We start from the raw sequence: 17,953 nt of genomic DNA, 5'->3' as shown, positions 1-17,953 counted from the left end.
AAGCAGGCCTACGCTTGCTTTCACCAGGCGTAAGAATTCTGTGGCCTTTCAGTGGGCGGAAGTTGTGCAAAAAGCGCAACTTTCCACCCGCAGAGACACTTTTCCTGGAGATGCGTGCGATCTTCACATGCCTAAACCCGGCACTTGCACGGCCCTAATGGGTGCGTACACACCTCATACGCACCCGTGGGGGTCGCAAAATTCGGCCCTATGTTACTGAGCATTTATTCTTATTTTGTCTCTTAATTGGCTCAGTGGCAGCACTCTCGCCAGCTGAGTCAGAAGGTTGTGGGTTCAAGTCTCACTTCAGAGCATTGAGCACAAAATTCTAGGCTGACATTTCAGTGCAGTACTGAGGGAGTGCTGCACTGTCGGAGGTGCCGTCTTTCGGATGAGACGTTCAACTAAAGCCCCGTCCACCCTCTCAGGTGGACATGAAAGATCCTATTTTGAAGAAGAGCAGGGTTCTCACGGTGTCTTAGTCAAGATTTATCCTTCAACCAGCATCCCTAAAAAAGATTATAAACAGCTGCGATGTCTGAAGGTTAAAGGGAGGTGGGCAGAGGAGGAACACACAGTAATCCAGACTCAGAAATCCCCCAACCTTTGATGGCCGTGTCTTCAGTCACCTAAGCACAACGCTCTGGAATTCCTTCCCCTCTTCTCCTTAAAACCCACCACTTTGACCACCCCATCTAATGTCTCTTTCTTTTGCTCAGTGTCCATTTTGTCTCCTTACTCTTCTGTGAAACGACTTGGGACCTTTTCTAGTTTAAAGGTGCTGTATAAATGCAAGTTGTTATTCTTGTTGGTGGAGGAGGAGGATCAGGGATGCAGGGTGAGAGGAGATTGGTTGGAGAAAGTATGTGAAGGAATTTGTAAACAAAGGGAAGGATTTTGAAATCCGTGCTTTGCAAATGTAGTGAGGTCAGGAAGGATAGTAGTGAGACTTAGTACAGGATAGGATGCAAGTAGTGGAGTTTTGGATGAATTGAAGTTTGTGATGTTGTCCATGGACAATATTGGAGTAGGCAAGCCTTGAACTGGCAAAGGTATGGATGAGGGTTTCAGCGACAGTGTGGGTGAGGTAGGGACAGAGGAAGGCAGAATTTCAGACTGGAAACAGGTGATCTTGGTGATGGACTGATTGTAAGGATTGACACTCAACTCACAGTCAAACAGGGTACCAAGGTTCGCCAGTTTTGGGTTCAGTCTAAGCAAACAGATTTACAAGGATGTTACCAGAACTGAGAGGTTATAACTATCAGGAAAGACTAAACAGGTGGCTGTAGCATTGTTCTCTAGAAAAGAGAAGACTGAGAGGTGACCTGATAGAGGTCTTTAAAATTATAAAGCAGTTCAATAGGGTAGATGCAGAGAAGATGTTTCCACTTGTCTGGGAATCCAAAACTAGGGGTCATAAATAAAAGATAGTGGCCTAGAAATTCAGTGGGCTGCGCCACCCGTTAGCGCCCAAAGAGGGCACTTAGTGGGTTTTGCGCCACTGGCCACGCCTCCCGCTAAATTTAGTGGGGCGCTAATGGCGCCCCGCTACCACCCCGATCACCAAATTTGGTAGCGCCACCTGCTTTAACGCCAGTCGCAATTTGCGACCGGTTCAGGGGGACCTACCTGCGGCGGTAGAGGCGCTGAGGTGCGGGGCGGCCATTTTTTTTGCTGGCCGCCTGCCAGAACCTCTTCGCGCCGCCGTCCCCGGCCTCCTGAGGCGCCCCCCCCACCCCGCGTTGTGCCGGCTGTGTCCCAAGAGCCCAGCACTTCTCCTCGGTGCCGGGCTCTTTTGCCGGCACTCGCGATCGCCGATCGCGCTGCAGCAGGCCCCTCCCCTTTAAGAAGGGGAGGAAGGCCTGCAGTACCACAGTGCACCGTGCCGCAGCGTGTGGCGCTGCGTCACGTTGCGCTGCGATTTTCAGTTGCAGCGCCCCAAGAGGGATGCGGGGCGCCTCGAGTAGCGCCGCGCTTCCGTTTGGGGCGCTGAAACTGAATTTCTGGCGGGCGGTCGCGACTCCTTCCGGGGCGGTACTTCTGGCGAGACTGGCGCCCCAAACGGGGCGTCAGTGAATTTCTAGGCCAGTCACTAATAAAACCAATAAGGAATGCAGGAGAAATTCTTTACTCGGAGAGTGGTGAGAATATGGAACTCGCTACCGCACGGAATGGTTGAGGAAATTAGCATAGATGCATTTAAAGGGAAGCTAGATATACTCATGAGGAAGAAAGGAATAGAAGGATGCATTGATGGGGTGAGATGAAGTAAGGTTGGAGGAGACTTGTGTGAAGCATAAACATTGGCATAGACCTATTGGTCCGAATGTCCTGTTTCTGTGCTGTAAAATTCTATGTAAACAGTCACAGGTGAAATTAAGGGCCAAGGTGTGGAGTTTCTGGACAGAGCCAAACAGGATGGCTTCAAATTTGCTCGTTTAATTGGAGGAAGTTCTGGCTCATCCTTCACTTGATGTCAGACTGCAAAACAACAGCCGTGGAGGTGAGGGTGGTGGCGGAGAAGTTGGATGTCACAGGCTTACAAATGCAAGCTGAACACATGCTTATGGGTAATGTTTTTGAGAGGCAGTATGCAAATGAGGAGAAGGAGGGGGCTGGGGCATGCCCGAGGAGAAGCCATTGCAGGAGATAGCACGGCCATGCTCAGTCTACTTCCTCTCTCGTGCGTGTGTGTTTGTGTGTGTGTTTGTGCATGTTGTGTGTTTGTGTCTGTGTGTGTGCGCATGTTTCCCGATCTGTTCCTTTTTAAAAGCTGTTTCAGTTCTGATGAAGCGTCTGCACCTGAAATATTAACTAGTCTGTTCCCTTCACATTGACTGACCTAGGGTCCTGAATTTAAAAAAAGGAAACTACGATGGTATGAGGCACGAGTTGGGTAGGATTGATTGGGGAATGTCACTCAAAGGGTTGACGGTGGATAGGCAATGGCAAACATTCAAAGACCGCATGGATGAACTACAGAATTTGTTCATCCCAGTTTGGCATAAAAATAAAACAAAAAAGGTAACTCAACCGTGGCTAACAAGGGAAATTAGGGATAGCATAAGAGCCAAGGAGAGGACATATAAATTGGCCAGAAAAAGCAGTAAACCTGAGGATTGGGAGCAGTTTAGGATTCAACAAAGGAGGACAAGGATTAATTAAGAAAGGGAAAATAGAATATGAGAGTAAGCTTGCAAGAAACATAAAAACTGACTGTAAAAGCTTTTATAGATATGTGAAGAGAAAAGGATTGGTGAAGTCAAGCGTAGGTCCCTTGCAGTCAGAATCAGGGGAATTTATAATGGGGAACAAAGAAATGGAAGACCAATTAAATACATATTTTGGTTCTGTCTTCACAAAGGAGGACACAAATAACTTCCCAGAGATGTTGGGGAACATAGGGTCTGATGAAAGGGAGGAACTGAAAGAAATCAGTATTTGTAGGGAAATGGTGTTAGGGAATTTGACGGGATTGAACACCGATAAATCCCCAGGGCCTGATAATCTACATCCTAGGGTACTTAAGGAAGTGGCCCTAGAAATAGTAGATGCATTGCTGATCATCTTCCAACATTCAATGGAATCTGGATTGGAGGGTAGCTAATGTTACCCCACTATTCAAAAAGGGTGGTAGAGAGAAAACGGGGAATTACAGACTGGTAAGCCTGACATCGGTAGTGGGGAAAATGCTAGAGTCCATTATAAAATATGTAATAGCAGAGCACTTGGAAAACAGTGACCGGATCGGACAAAGTCAACATGGATTTACAAAAGGTAAATCGTGCTTGACTAATCTACTGGAATTTTTTGAGGATGTAACTGGTAAAATAGATAAGGGAGAACCAGTGGATGTGGTGTATTTGGACTTTCAAAAGGCTTTCGATAAGGTCCCGCATAAGAGATTAGCGTGTAAAGTTAAGGCACATGGGATTGGGGGCAAGGTATTGACTTGGATAGAGAACTGGTTGGCAGACAGAAAGCAAAGAGTTGGAATAAACGGATCTTTTTCCGAGTGGCAGGCAGTGACTAGTGGGGTACCGCAGGGATCGGTCCTTGGACTCCAGCTATTCACAATATATATATATTAATGATCTAGACAAGGGAACTAGATGTAGTATCTCCAAGTTTGCAGACGACACAAAGCTGGGTGGGCGTGTGTGCTGTGAGGAGGATGCCGAGAAACTCCAGTGTGATTTGGACAGGTTGGGTGATTGGGCAGATGCAGTATAATGTGGATAAACGCGAGGTTATCCACTTTGGTGTCAAAAACGGGAAGGCAGATTATTATCTGAATGGCAATAGATTGGGAGAAGGGGAAGTGCAACGAGACCTGGGTGTCCTTGTGCACCAGTCGCTGAAGGTAAGCATGCAGGTGCAGCAGGCGGTTAAGAAGGCAAATGGTATGTTGGCCTTCGTAGCGAGAGGGTTTGAGTACAGGAACAAGGATGTCTTGCTGCAGTTGTACAGGGCCTTGGTGAGACCAGATCTTGAGTATTGTGTGCAGTTTTGGTCGCCTTATCTGAGGAAGGATGTTCTTGCCATGGAAGGAGTTCAGCGAAGATTCACCAGGCTGATACCTGGGATGGCAGGAATGACGTATGAGGAGAGATTGGGTCAATTGGGCTTATACTCGCTGGAGTTTAGAAGAATGAGAGGGGATCTCATTGAAACTTATAAAATACTGAAAGGACTGGACAGACTAGATGCAGGATGTTCCCGATGGTCGGGGAGTCCAGAACCAGGGGTCACAGTCTAAGGATAAGGGATAAGCCATTTAGGACAGAAATGAGGAGGACCGCCCGCACTGACCGCGCATGCGCCGCCCGCCCACCCACAGCGGCCGTCCATCAGCCGCGCGATACGCGGGGGACCTCAGCTCCGGACCTCAGGCGCTAGGCAGGGGGAGGGGCTGGAGAGAGGGACAGGGAGGAGAGGAGGGGAGGGGAGGGAGAGAAGGGGAGGGAGGGGAGGGATAGGACAGGGAGAGGGGGGACACACAGGGGCAGGGAGACCAAGCGCCCCAAAATTGCCCACTGACCGCGCATGTGCCGCCCGCCCGCCCACAGCGGCCGTCCATCAGCCGCGCCATACGCGGGGGACCTCAGCTCCGGACCTCAGGCGCTAGGCAGGGGGAGGGGCCGGAGAGAGGGACAGAGGGGGGTGGGGGTGGGCGAGGGGAGGGAGGGAGACGGGAGGGGAGGGAGGGATAGGACAGGGAGAGGGAGGACTCACAGGGGCAGGGAGACCAAGCGCCCCAAAATTGCCCTCGCGCCCCAAAATTGCCCTCGCAACGCGGGGCTCCCCAGCTAGTTAAATATATTCAAGAAGGAGTTGGATATATTTCTTAAGGCTAAAGGGATCAAGGGATATGGGGAGAAAGCAGGGACAGGGTACTGAGTTTGAATGATCAGCCATGATCGCATTGAATGGCGGAGCAGGCTCGAGGGGCCGAATGGCCTACTCCTGCTCCTATCTTCTATGTTTCTATGTTTCTGTTGAGTTTTTCCAGCATTTTCTGTGTTCGTTTCAAATTTCCAGCAACTGCAGTTTTTTTGCATTTTTGTTTCTATACAACAACCTGCATTTAATCTTTAACATAGTAAAACGTCCCAAGGTGCTTCACAGGAGCGTTATCAAACAAAATTCAACACTGAGCCACGTCGGATATTAGGCCAGGTGACCAAAAGCTTGACCAACGAGGTAGGTTGCAAGTGGTGTCTTGAAGGAGGAAAAAGAGGCAGGGAAGAGAATATGAGCCAAAGTTTCTGAGTGCCAAGGCGATTGGGTTTGGCTGTGATGCCCTCTATTGTTGAATAGCTCACCGGGCTATAAAGAATGACTATAGTAAAGTTACTGGAGGCATGATGATGCTAGTTTGGGGGGGAGGGGGGGACTGCACAAGGTTGTGAACCAGGAGAGGAGCTGAGAAAAAATTGGGAGTAAAACATGTTAGCGAAACGAAACTTTATTATCTGAGACTCAATACGTAAAGTAAAGCTTTATTGTATTACAGAAATAAGCTGTAAAAAAAAGACAGGCATTTCATCTTCTGCTCAGCTCTGCTCTTGGTCTCCCTTCCCCCTCATAGCATTTGTGAACAAGAAGTTATTTCTCCTTCAGGCCAACATACGAATTAGGAGCAGGAGTAGGCCACTCGGTCCCTCGAGCCTGCTCCGCCATTCAATCTGATCATGGCTGATCCGATTACTCCACATTCCCGCCTACCCCCGATAACCTTTCACCCCCTTGCTTACCAAGAATCTATCTACCTCTGCCTTAAAAATATTCAAAGACTCTGCTTCCACCGCCCTCTGAGGAAGAGAGTTCCAAAGACTCACGACCCTCTGTGAGAAAAAATTTCTCCTCATCTCTGTCTTAAATGGGCGACCCCTTATTTTTAAACAGTGACCCCTAGTTCTAGATTCTCCCACAAGAGGAAACAGCCTCTCCACATCCACCCTGTCCAGACCCCTTAGGACCATATATGTTTCAATCAAGTTGTAAAGTCCACGCCTCAATAATAAACGGACTTCGGGAGAACAGTTTAACAGGTACTTTACTGAACAAGAGGCAGCTTGAAACTGAAACTACAGAAGCCTGCTAGGGCCTTTTATACAGGGGTGGTCACTGCCGGTACTGCAGTCTAAGACCAGTTATTCCCTTAAAGGGACATACACAACAATTCCTCCCCTTTTAGATAAACAGTACATAACATTCATTTAACAACTAAATAATAACTAATTACAATTACAATTTTCTCAGTAATATATACATCAACTGGAATAGTCATTTATAAGTTCAGTCTTTGAGGAGGCTTCCTGATCCGGACTGGATAGCGCCTTTCTCGAGTATCCTGTTCTGGCGGTGGAGTCAATTCTGGCTCATTGTCATTGGTTGGTTCGTCAGCTTCCAATACCCCTGCTTCTGAGGTAGACGCAATCTGCACTTCGGGCTCATTACCAGGTGCACATGCTTGTGGTACAGGTTTGGCTTGTTCCTGTGACTCTAGAATCTGGTCAGCATGGCGTCTCACGATGCTCTCTCCAACGTCCACTGTGTACATTAGTGGTCCCTGCTGTGTGCATATCGTGCCTGGCTGCCATTTTTCTGTTCGGTAGTCGCGGGCCAAGACTGGTTGCCCTATCTTGAAGCTCCTGGTTGGCTTCTCATTTATGTGCTGGAACTGCTTATCCTCAACATCTCGTCTTATGTTTGGTTTGAGCAAATCCAAGCGACATCTTCGTCTCCGGTTGAAAAACAGTACGGCTGGAGTTTGGTTGGTTACTGCATGTGTCGCATTCCGGTAAGCAAACAGGAAGTTATCCACCTTGTGTTGCAGTGGTATGTCGTCATTATACATTGCCTTTATGGCCTTTTTAAAGGTCTGAACAAACCTCTCAGCCAATCCATTTGTGGCTGGATGATATGGGGCAGATGTGTAATGTTTCACCCCATTATTCTTCAGGAACCTCCGGAAATCCTCAGACACAAACTGTGGGCCATTGTCAGAACAGATCTGTTCTGGCAACCCATTCCTGGCGAAGATGGTCCTTAGGACTGCAATAGTTTTCTCCGTGGTGGTGGAGGACATTTTAATGACCTCTGGCCATTTCGAATGGGCATCCACAGCGATTAGAAACATTGGCCTAGAAATTGGGTTTTGGCTTAGCCAGGGCTTTAGCGCCGGAAGTTAGTGCCGGCGCTAAGTCCCCCTGCGCGCGCCAAAAATTCAGCAGGGCCGCGCCCAAACGGCTGCCGGCGCTACTGAAGGGTCTTTGCGGCGGTAAATCGGCGCTAACTGCCGTTTCGCGCCGCAATTCCGGCGCTGCGGCACCCGATGCGGTGCGGCAGGCTCGGGAAGTGCAGGCCTCCTCCTTCCGTTAAGGAGGAGCTGCCTGCACCCGGCCGCGGCCTGCGCAAATCTGTCTAAAAATGAGCCCGGCACCTCGGACAAGTGCCGGGCTTGCATCTGTTCCGGGGGGTGGGGGGGAGAAGTCCGGGGAGGGAGCTGCGGGCAGGCGGCCGGCCGCCGCGGGGCCTTTAATGCGCCGGCGCAAAATCATGCAAGACTCTGTTGCCAGAGTCTTAGTTGCGGCTGCCACGGGCGAGGCGGCCGCAACTGAATTTCGGCGCTAGGGCCCGTCGGCATGGCAACCGGGACGCTGCGCACACCGATGACGTCATCGGTGCCGGCGCAGCGCTACCGGTGCAACGCCGATTTAGGGCCCCAGGGAATTTTTAAACTGGCCATAACTCTGGCGCTAGTCCCTCTAGCGCCTCAAAAGCGGCGCTAAGGCAACTGAATTTCTAGGCCACTGAGTCCATAAATGGACCAGCGAAATCAATGTGTACCCGTTGCCATGGAGATGAGGGCCACTCCCATGGATGTAGCGGGGCCTGTGGTGGAGCGTTTTGGACCTTCTGGCATCCTGTGCATCTCTTGGTCATATCCTCGATTTCTTTATCGATTCCCGGCCACCACACAAACGCCCTGGCTAGGCTCTTCATTTATACCCCTCCCAGATGACCCTCGTGAAGCTCATTGAGTACTCTATCTCTCAACTTGGGTGGAATTACCACTCGGGATCCACACATCAAGGTTCCCCGGCACACTGACAGCTGTTCCCTCCTTGGCGAGAATGCTGGCAACAGTGAGTCGCCATATGCTGGCCATCCCTTCACCGTCAAATCATAGACCCGAGAGAGTGTCGGGTCATTTCGGGTTTCCTTCTCAATACTTGCGTTTGTAACAGGCAAACACATTTGACTATGGTCGCATGGAATATCTCCACTGGGTCCACTGCAGGTGCTTCTTCCGCCGTAGGCAACGGTAGGCGCGACAGCCCATCAGCGTTTCCATGTTGTTTCGTACCTTTGTACTCTATGTCATACTGATGTGCCCCTAGAAAAAGTGACCGTCTTTGCAGCCGTTGCGCCGTCATCACCGGAACGCCCTTCTTTGGGTTAAAAATTGAGACCAGGGGTTGATGATCAGTCAGTAGGGTGAATTTCTGCCCGTGCAGATAGTGATTGAATTTCTTCACCCCCCACACCAGGCTGAGGGCCTCCCTGTCAATCTGAGCGTAGTTACGCTCGGCTGAGGTTAGCGAGCGTGATGCAAAGGCTATTGGCCTCTCTGAACCGTCACGGAATTTGTGTGACAGCACCGCACCAATGCCGTAAGGTGACGCATCACATGCCAACCGAATCGGTGGTGTTGGGTTGTAGTGGGCCAATACTTCTTTTGAAGTGATTTGGCATTTACATTCCTGAAAGGCACGCTTACACTCATCACTCCATTTCCATGTTACACCAGTTTGAAGGAGGGCGTTCAGTGGGTGCAGAATTGTAGATAAATTCGGCAAGAACTTATGGTAGTAGTTCACCAACCCGAGGAACGGCCTCAATTGCGACACATTTTCTGGTGCTGGAGCCTTGACTACAGCCTCAATCTTGTCCGGCGACTTATGCAACCCTTCCTCATCAATCATGTGGCCACAATACGAGATTTGTCTCCTGAAGAACTCGCATTTGGGACGGTTGGCTCGTAGCCCATATTCCTGCAATCTCGTGAGCACCTGTTCCAGGTTGGCAAGGTGTTCATTGTCATTTTCGCCCGTAACCAGGATGTCGTCCAAATAACACTGGGTCCCCGGGATCCCTTGCAGGACTTGTTCCATTGCCCTCTGCCACATAGCCAGGGCCGATGCTACCCCAAATACCAGTTGATTGTACTGGTAAAGGCCTTTGTGAGTGTTTATCGTGAGGTATTTCCTAGATGCTTCTTCCACCTCCATTTGTAGATACGCTTGAGCCAGGTCAATCTTTGTAAAACGTTTCCCTCCAGATAGTGAGGCGAAAATATCTTCTATCCGCGGAAGCAGATACTGTACTGTGTGCAGGACTGGGTTCACAGTCACCTTGAAGTCCCCACAGATGCGAACCTTCCTTGGCTCCCCAGGCGTGCTGCTCAATGCTTTCTTCATTACAGGAACGATGGGTGTGGCCCACTCACTCCAGTCCACCTTAGAAAGCACCCCCGAACGCTCCAGACTCTCCAGTTCAGCTTCCACAGCTGGGCGTATCGCGTATGGCACCGGTCTGGCCTTGAAAAATTTTGGGGTTGCGTTATCCTCAATCTTTATGGTTGCCTTTACTCCTTTTAGAGTCCCAAGTCCTTGTTGGAACACCTCTTCCGCGTCAGATAGAATTTGTGACAGACGTCCAGGTGCGACGTCATCATCTTTTTTTGTCAGTCACAGTTAGTGCCAGAATGGAATGCCAATCCAATTGTAGTCTTCGAATCCATTCACGTCCCAATAATGGTGGTCCTCCATCTCGTAGTATATACATGTATAGTTTCTGTGTTTCCTTTCCGTTATATTCAACTGGCACCCTTATTTTTCCTCTGGGGTAGACCTTTTGCCCCGTGTATGTCTTCAATACAATGGACGTGTCCTTTAAGGGTATGTGTGAGAATAGCCGCTCATAGTCTCGTCGATTCATGACAGTTAGGGCTGATCCTATGTCCAATTCCATCTTCACTGGGGACCCTGCTATCATGAGGGTGACCCAAATGGTTCGGTGATCTTCTTTTGCGATCACGTTGTGTAACTTTAAACAACTTAGTCGCCTGCTCCCAGAGTCCTTATCACTCTCCTGATCTTCTGAACTACTGTCTGTCAGTTTCTTTACTTTCCTGTACTGTTCCTTAGTAGTTCTTGTCGTGTTGGTCTTCTTTCCCGACCTGCAGACTCTTGCTATATGTCCCATTTTCCCGCATTGCCTGCATATTTTGTCTTTAAACCAGCAGTCCTTCTGCTCATGGGTTGTTCTGCCGCAGCGGTAGCACTTTTCGGCTCCATACGCCATTTCGTTAGCGCTGTATTCTTGTGGTTTCTGTTGTATTTCCGCAGCTCCCCGTGCTGCTGCTTCGTAGGATACTGCCACGCTGAAAGCCTGTTCTAGCGTCAGGTCCTTTTTTGAAAGTAGTCGTTTCTGGGTTCCTTCACTCTGGAGCCCGCAGACAAACTTATCCCGTAAGGTGTCTGCCAGTCCTGCTCCGAACTGGCAGTGCTTCGATAACTTGCGTAGTTCCGTAAGATAGTCAGCATTGCTCTCATCTTTGTGCTGGTTTCTTTTATGGAACTTGAATCTTTCTGCTATCAGCAGTGGTGTAGGGCTTAGATGTTCCTGTAAGATATGAACAATCTCCTCAAAACTTTTCTCCATTGGTTTAGCTGGGGTAATTAAATTCCGCAATAGGCCGTACCTACTCGCACCCATCAGATTTAATAATACCGACGCCCTCTTTCCATCAGCCACCTCATTTGCCTTGCAGTACACTTCAATTCTTTCCACATACGTGGTCCAGTCTTCTACCTCGTTGTCAAAAGCAGTGATACTGCCACTTTTCGGCATCTTGGCCGATTTAAAATGGCGCCTCCCGCGCTTTTGCTTCTTCCCCAATGGAATAAAATGGCGCCTCCCGCGCTTGTGCTTCTTCCCCTTACTGCCACGCTGCTCCTAGCGTTCTACGGGGTAATGGCGGCGACCCGAAGCTTCGGCGCGTCTCGCTTTCCTTCCCCCCCGTTTAGTTTCTCTCCGCTGTCCTGTTCTCGAGCACCGACCGCGCCCTGTGCGCTCCACCCTCTCTCTCTTGTTTTCTTTATCGGCGACGCTGCGCGGCCCGATTTGTACAGCCGCTCGATCAAGCTTGAGCCCGCCGCAGTCCGGAAGGGTCAGCGTGCTACCTGCTACCAGCACGATTCGCTGGAACCACAGTCTCTCCCGCAATTCTCCAAATACCGATGGATTCTTTGGGCGGTTGCCCTCGGTCGACGCCCGTTGCTCAGACTACGACCTTCCAGGACCTTCCTTTCAGGCGAGATCCCCCTGAGATGATGCCACACTGCAGGTGAGTTCGAACTTACTCGTCGCCACTGTAAAGTCCGCGCCTCAATAATACACGGACTTTGGGAGAACAGTTTAACAGGTACTTTACTGAACAAGAGGCAGCTTGAAACTGAAACTACAGAAGCCTGCTAGGGCCTTTTATACAGGGGTGGTCACTGCCGGTACTGCAGTCTAAGACCAGTTATTCCCTTAAAGGGACATACACAACACAAGTCACCTCTTACTCTTCTAAACTCCAGCGGATACAAGCCTAGCCTAGCCTGTCCAACCTTTCCTCATAAGACAACCCGCCCGTTCCAGGTATTAGTCTTAAGACATGATTTAGCAGTCAGCATAATTATAGCGCAGGGGAAACTAGCGGAAAAAGACTGTGCTTTAGCTATTTTAATACTTTAAACACTGCACAGAAAGATTTCTAAAGTACATCACCCCATCCACCACCTTAAACCTTCACTCCCTCCACCACCGGCGTACCGTGGCTGCCGTGTGTCACATCTACAAGCTACTGCAGCAACTCGCCAAGGGTTATTCGGCAGCACCTCCCAAACTGTCATGGTTTGGGACATCAGCTGTCGTAATTTCTCTCTTGCACAGAAGTTTGTTAATATTTTCTTTTAGGTTAGCCACCCTAGTCTTTGTTCTTTGGTCCGTTATGCAGCTTTCATCTCCAAGATCTTTCAGTATAGCCGCCATGATTTTCTGAAACCATTCCTGGTTGTACTCATGGCTTTGAGAAAGTAGCTGTTGAACCTGCATTTCAACCCGGAGGAAAAGCTCTTCATCTTCTACGATTTTAGTGAAGATCTTCAGACCATGCCCCAACTCTTCGACTTGTTGAATATTTCTCTGCCCGTGGTCACCAAATTCATTTGCACATAAACTGAAAATGGCAAAGCAATGATCTTTAGGAAAAGTTTCAAGCATAAATAAATCCTCAATAGAATGTAGAAATCAGGAAATGCCACTCGGTCCACCCGGCTCACTTTGTCAACCAGGTCTTATAGAATCGTACGTACAGCCAGAAGGGGCCATTCAGCCCATCGTGCCTGTGCCGGCTCTTTGAAAGAGCTATCCAATTAGTCCCACTCCCCTGCTCTTTCCCCATAGCCATGCAAATTTTTCTTTTTCAAGTATTTATCCAATTCCCTTTTGAAAGTTAGTATTAAATCTGCTTCCATCTTTCAGGCAGTGCACTCCAAATCACAAAAACTCACAGCATAAAGAAGAAAATCTCCTAATCTCCTTTCTGGTTCTTTTGCTAATGATCTTAAACCCGTTCAGAAGCAAAATACTGTGGATGCTGGAAATCTGAAAGAAAACCAGAAAATGCTGGAAATACTCAGCAGGTCGGGCAGCATCCGTGGAAAGAGAAACCGAGTTAACGTTTCAGGTCGATGACCTTTCGTCAGAACTGGGAAAAAGTTAGAGATATAATAGGTTTTAAGCAAGTGTAGAGGCGAGGAAAGGAGGGAGGGGAAGGAAAGAACAAAAGGGAAGGTCTGTGATAGGATGGAAAGGATAAATGACAAACAGGATGATGGTGTGAGGCAAAAGGAGATGGTAATGGGACTAGTAAAGACACAAAAGATGGGTCTAGAAGAGGTGTAAATGGGAATGGCAGAATCATCAACAGCTGCAGTGAGAGAAAATAGGGGCAGAGGTTAATATCTGAAATTGTTGAACTCGATGTTGAGTCCAGAAGGCTGTAAAGTGCCGAATCGAAAGATGAGGTGCTGTTCCTCGAGCTTACGTTGAGCATCATTGGAACAGTGCAAGAGGCTGAGGACGGGGGGGTCAGAGTGGGAGTGGAGCGGAGAATTAAAGTGACAGGAAACGGAAGCTCGGGGTTACCCTTGCAGACTGAATGGAGGTGTTCCGCAAAGCGGTCGCCCAATCTGCGTTTGATCTCCCCAATGTAGAGGAGACCACATCAAGAGCAGCGAATACAGTATACTAAATCTCTGTTTCACCTGGAAGGGGTGTTTGGGGCCCTGAATGCTGGGAAGGGAGGAGGTAAAAGGGCAGGTGTTGCATCTCCTGTGCTTGCACGGGAAGGTGCCGGGCGAAGGGGAGGGTCTGTTGGGGGTGAGTTGAGGAGTGGACCAGCGTGTCGCAGAGGGAATGGTCCCTTCGGAATGCTGGGAGTGGAGGGGGAGACGTGTTTGGTGGTGGGATCATGCTGGAGGTGACGGAAATGGTGGAGGATGATACGTTGAATGTGGAGGCTGGTGGGGTGGAAGGGGAGGACAAGGGGAACCCTATCGTGGTTCTGGGAGGAAGGTGAACAGGTGAGAGCAGAAGTGCGGGAAATAGAACAGTCTCAGTCGAGGGCCCTGTCAAGCATGGTGGGTGGGAATCCTCAGTTGAGGAAAAAGGAAGACATATCGGAAGCACGAGTATGGAAGGTGGCATCGTCCGAACAGATGCGACCTGCTGAGTATTTCCAGCATTTTTTGTTTTTCTGTTAAACCGGTGTCCTCTTGTTACCGACCTTTCTGCCAATGGAAACTGTGTCTCCCTATATACTGTATCAAACCCCCGCCGAACACTTTCCATTTGTGCTCCTACTCCAACGCACATTCTTTTACTTCTCATTAAATCAGGAATCAATCCAGTTCCTTCTCGAATGCATCACTTCAATCGGCATCCCCTGTACTATTGGGCCTACTAACTATGTTTCATCTGGAGTCCCGTGTAAGAACGTGCTCTCATGCCTATGAAGGGCCCCATTTACCACAGTGCAGAATAATATAGATTTGGCCTAGTCTATAATACCAGTCGCTCTTTGTATGGTGCAGGGACCCTATGGAGGCTGAGAAGGACAAGAAAAGCTTCCAGAAGGTGGGCGGTGCAAAGACCTAGGCCGTTAGTGAGGGGTAGTATCTGTGACAAGCCAGCTTTGCCATGTGGACAATTGAGTAAGTAAACAAAGGAAAGGAATCAAAATAACACATTTAGTTGTTCATTCAACACGTGGGAGTATTAAATACTATATAGAAATTTTAAGGGATATTCTGGATAAAACATCATGGGGATCAGGCAATGGGCGATATGTTAGATGGAGTGGTTGGAGGTTGCCGAGGAGGTCAGCAGAAGGAGCGTAGTGCCACGCTCTTGGATGCAGTGCAGGAAGCGCTTCAATGACCTAACTAGGTCAAGAAAGGTGAGGAGCATGCCACATTCCCATACATCCTGCTGTGTGCATCCGCCGCCACCCGCTCACTCTGTCATCTCAAGCTACTCCATCACATCACTCCTCATATACACTTATCTTTGCTGGTGCACCCCTCCCTCTCTGTCTATGCACTTCCTCACATATCCATCTATCCATCCAATCCAATTCAATTCAATTCAATTCAAATCGCTTTATTGGCATGACAAGTTACATCTTATGTTGCCAAAGCATCGAAAAACATTCATGTTTGTTCACAAAAATACAGATCTATCCATACAGTGTATAAACAGATATATCCCTGAGTGTATAAATATACTTTCATATAATTTATATATACTCTTTTCTTCTATTTAGTGGTTGTCCCTCTGTTTATGGCAAGCTGTAACATAGTGTGCCGCTAGTGTTACACAATTTCTCTCTTCCCCTAGTAGGTATGGGAGTTTTTGGTCATCATTCAAATTTCTGAATTCCGGGCATATTTTTGTGAATTTTGGGTAGAAATTCTCCCTTATGCCCTGATATTTTCTACAAGCTGTGAGGAAGTGCATCTCTGTCTCCACCACTCCCTGACTGCAGTGAGAGCATATCCTGTCCTCTCTTGGTAGCTGGGTCTGCCTGTGTCTACCTTTTTCGATCGCCAGGCTATGTTCACTAAGTCTGTACATTGTCAAAGTTTTTCTCAGTTTGCTATCCTTTACCATGGTCAGGTAATCAGCCATGTTGTATTGTCTGTTTAGGGCCAAGTAGCAATTGAGTTTGCTTTGGGTTTTTGTTGTTTCTGCCCAATATGACAGATATTTTTCCTTTTGCTTAGCGACGATTGTGTTGGGTCGAATTCTTTGTGTTACGCTGTCACTGTCCTGGGGCTGGTTATTGTTAGTAGTGTTAGTAGTTACTTCACTGAGTCCCAGGACTAGTTGACTGAGGGTATTCTTCTTTATGGTCCTCTCTTGGCATTTCAGGGCTTCGTAATGATAGCATTGGGGGTTGCTCATTTCTAGGTGTTTCCAAAATTTGGTGGCTCTTTTTTGGATAGTGATTATTAGTGGATATTGGCCTAGTTCTGCCCTGCATGCATTGTTTACGGTTTTCCTTTGAGTCCGGAGGATACTTTTACAGAATTCTGCATGTAGGATCTCAATTGGGTGTTTGTCCCATTTTGCAAATTCTTGTGTTAGCGGTCCCCACACCTCACTGCCATAGAGTGCAATTGGTTCAATTACTGATTTGAAAATTTTGAGCCAAATGCTAATTGGGATTTCTATTTGGATTGATTTTTTAATGGCATAGAAAGCCCTTCTTGCTTTCTCTTTCAGTTCATTCACAGCCAGCTTGAAATTTCCCGTAGAACTGATTTTTAAGCCCAAGTATGTGTAGTTAGTGGTTTGTTCAATTTTGGTTGTTCCTAGTGTGAAATTTATTTTGGGTCCCTGATGTCTGGATCTTTGCTGGAACACAAGGACTTTGGTTTTTTGGGGATTTATTGTCAGGGCCCAAGTCTGGCAGTACGACTCCAGCACATCCACCACTGACACTCACCCTCATCCTTATGCAATGTCATGCCTATCCCTGATCCCACTTTTCTCTGTCAATATCACTCTAACTGAGCAATTAGCATATGTTAATAGGAAACCTACATCCCCGAGGGGGGTCATGCACTCACACAGTCTAACGCGCTGCAGTTAAATGCGGACGTTGACGGGTTGGAGCAGGTTTCCCGACGTGCTGTCATTTCCCCTGCTTTTAACCCCCGCACCCAAACCCATGTGCCCCTTCATGTTAAATTTCCGCCAAGGTGTCTGGGCTGGTCTATGCAGTGAGAATGATTTACCTCCTTTCTCGACTAGTCTTGATTCAAACCATTCGATTCAGGGAAGTGGTGAGAGACTCGGAGGCCCAGGCCGGGGAGACTGGCCCTGCTCCCCATGACTTTGTAATAAGCATTCCAGCTCCTCTCCATCCCATAGTCTTGAAAAAAATGATTCTATGCGGACCAGATCAAGTGTTCCCAGAAGATGGTATAGAAAAGGTAAATGGAATGTTACTTCAAATGAAACCGTGACAGTAGCAGAAGGAAGCAAAGGTTCCAACTAATTGAAGGTAAATTTAAGAATGCCAAGCAGGAAGTTGTGCATTAAAACAAAAACTATGGAAATAATTTCTAGGAAGGGTAGTGGAGATGAAAACCCTGAATCATGTCTGAAACAGTTGGTGTTGTGATGGGCAGTGAGAGGAGGGATCTGCTGTCTCTTCATGAATGGATGAGCTAATGTGGTTCGACTGGTTTCCCTCATCTGCATCCATCTTGTGATCGCTCCAAATTTTCTACCGTGTCAGGACCAAACACTAAATATGGCATCTTCCCTGATAGTCACTGGAAGTCTGAGAAAAGGCAAGTGGACAAACTTCCATAGCATTATTAGTTTCATGTAGACTCCTGGCCTACCAGCAACAGGAAGTTCCTTCATGGATTTAGGCATGAGATTTTTTTTGGGGGTGCCTTTTTCACCAAGATACAATTATAGCCTTGTTCTATTGTTCAAGATAGTTCTGTGCAAAGGTGCCTGAGCTACCAATCAGCTGCTCCCCCGGATGTACACTCGTGCTGCAGGAGGCAAAGACTGCAAAGGAGATTGAATAAAGTCTTCTCTCCTCATCAACCAAAGGCGCTATATAAATGCAAGTCTTTCTTTCTTTATGACCATCCACTTCACCACAACAAAATGGTCCAGACATTTTAGGGCTGAACAGTGCAGGTGGGGGGGGGGGGGTTGTGGGAGGGGTCAGATGGCGGGGAGCGTTTCCGCCACGTTCCCAACGCATCCACCCCCCCCCCCCATTTTTATGTGCCTGAAT

General features: G+C 48.3%; 1 protein-coding gene and 1 long non-coding RNA gene across 4 annotated transcripts in view; one reads left to right on the top strand and one right to left on the bottom strand.

Moving 5' to 3' along the window:
* LOC147105831 (uncharacterized) overlaps nucleotides 1-17,953 on the top strand; it is a 57,739-nt gene that overhangs the window by 2,153 nt on the left and 37,633 nt on the right. The window lies entirely within an intron of this gene.
* The window catches only part of LOC147105832 (NACHT, LRR and PYD domains-containing protein 1 homolog), a 48,237-nt gene continuing 36,239 nt past the window's right edge, over nucleotides 5,956-17,953 (bottom strand). For both annotated transcript variants that reach the window (XM_086010603.1, XM_086010602.1), the window contains one exon: nucleotides 5,956-12,802. In XM_086010603.1, the coding sequence (XP_085866729.1) occupies nucleotides 12,448-12,802 (355 nt within the window). In that variant the 3' untranslated portion in view covers nucleotides 5,956-12,447. The remainder of the gene's footprint in view (nucleotides 12,803-17,953) is intronic.

The sequence above is a fragment of the Somniosus microcephalus genome, chromosome 17 (assembly GCF_052327205.1).
Source record: "Somniosus microcephalus isolate GS21.2 chromosome 17, FLI_Smic_1.0, whole genome shotgun sequence".
Lineage (NCBI taxonomy): Eukaryota > Metazoa > Chordata > Chondrichthyes > Squaliformes > Somniosidae > Somniosus > Somniosus microcephalus.
The sequence above is the reverse complement of the archived record's forward strand: the minus strand, read 5'-3'. Positions and strand labels throughout refer to the sequence as shown.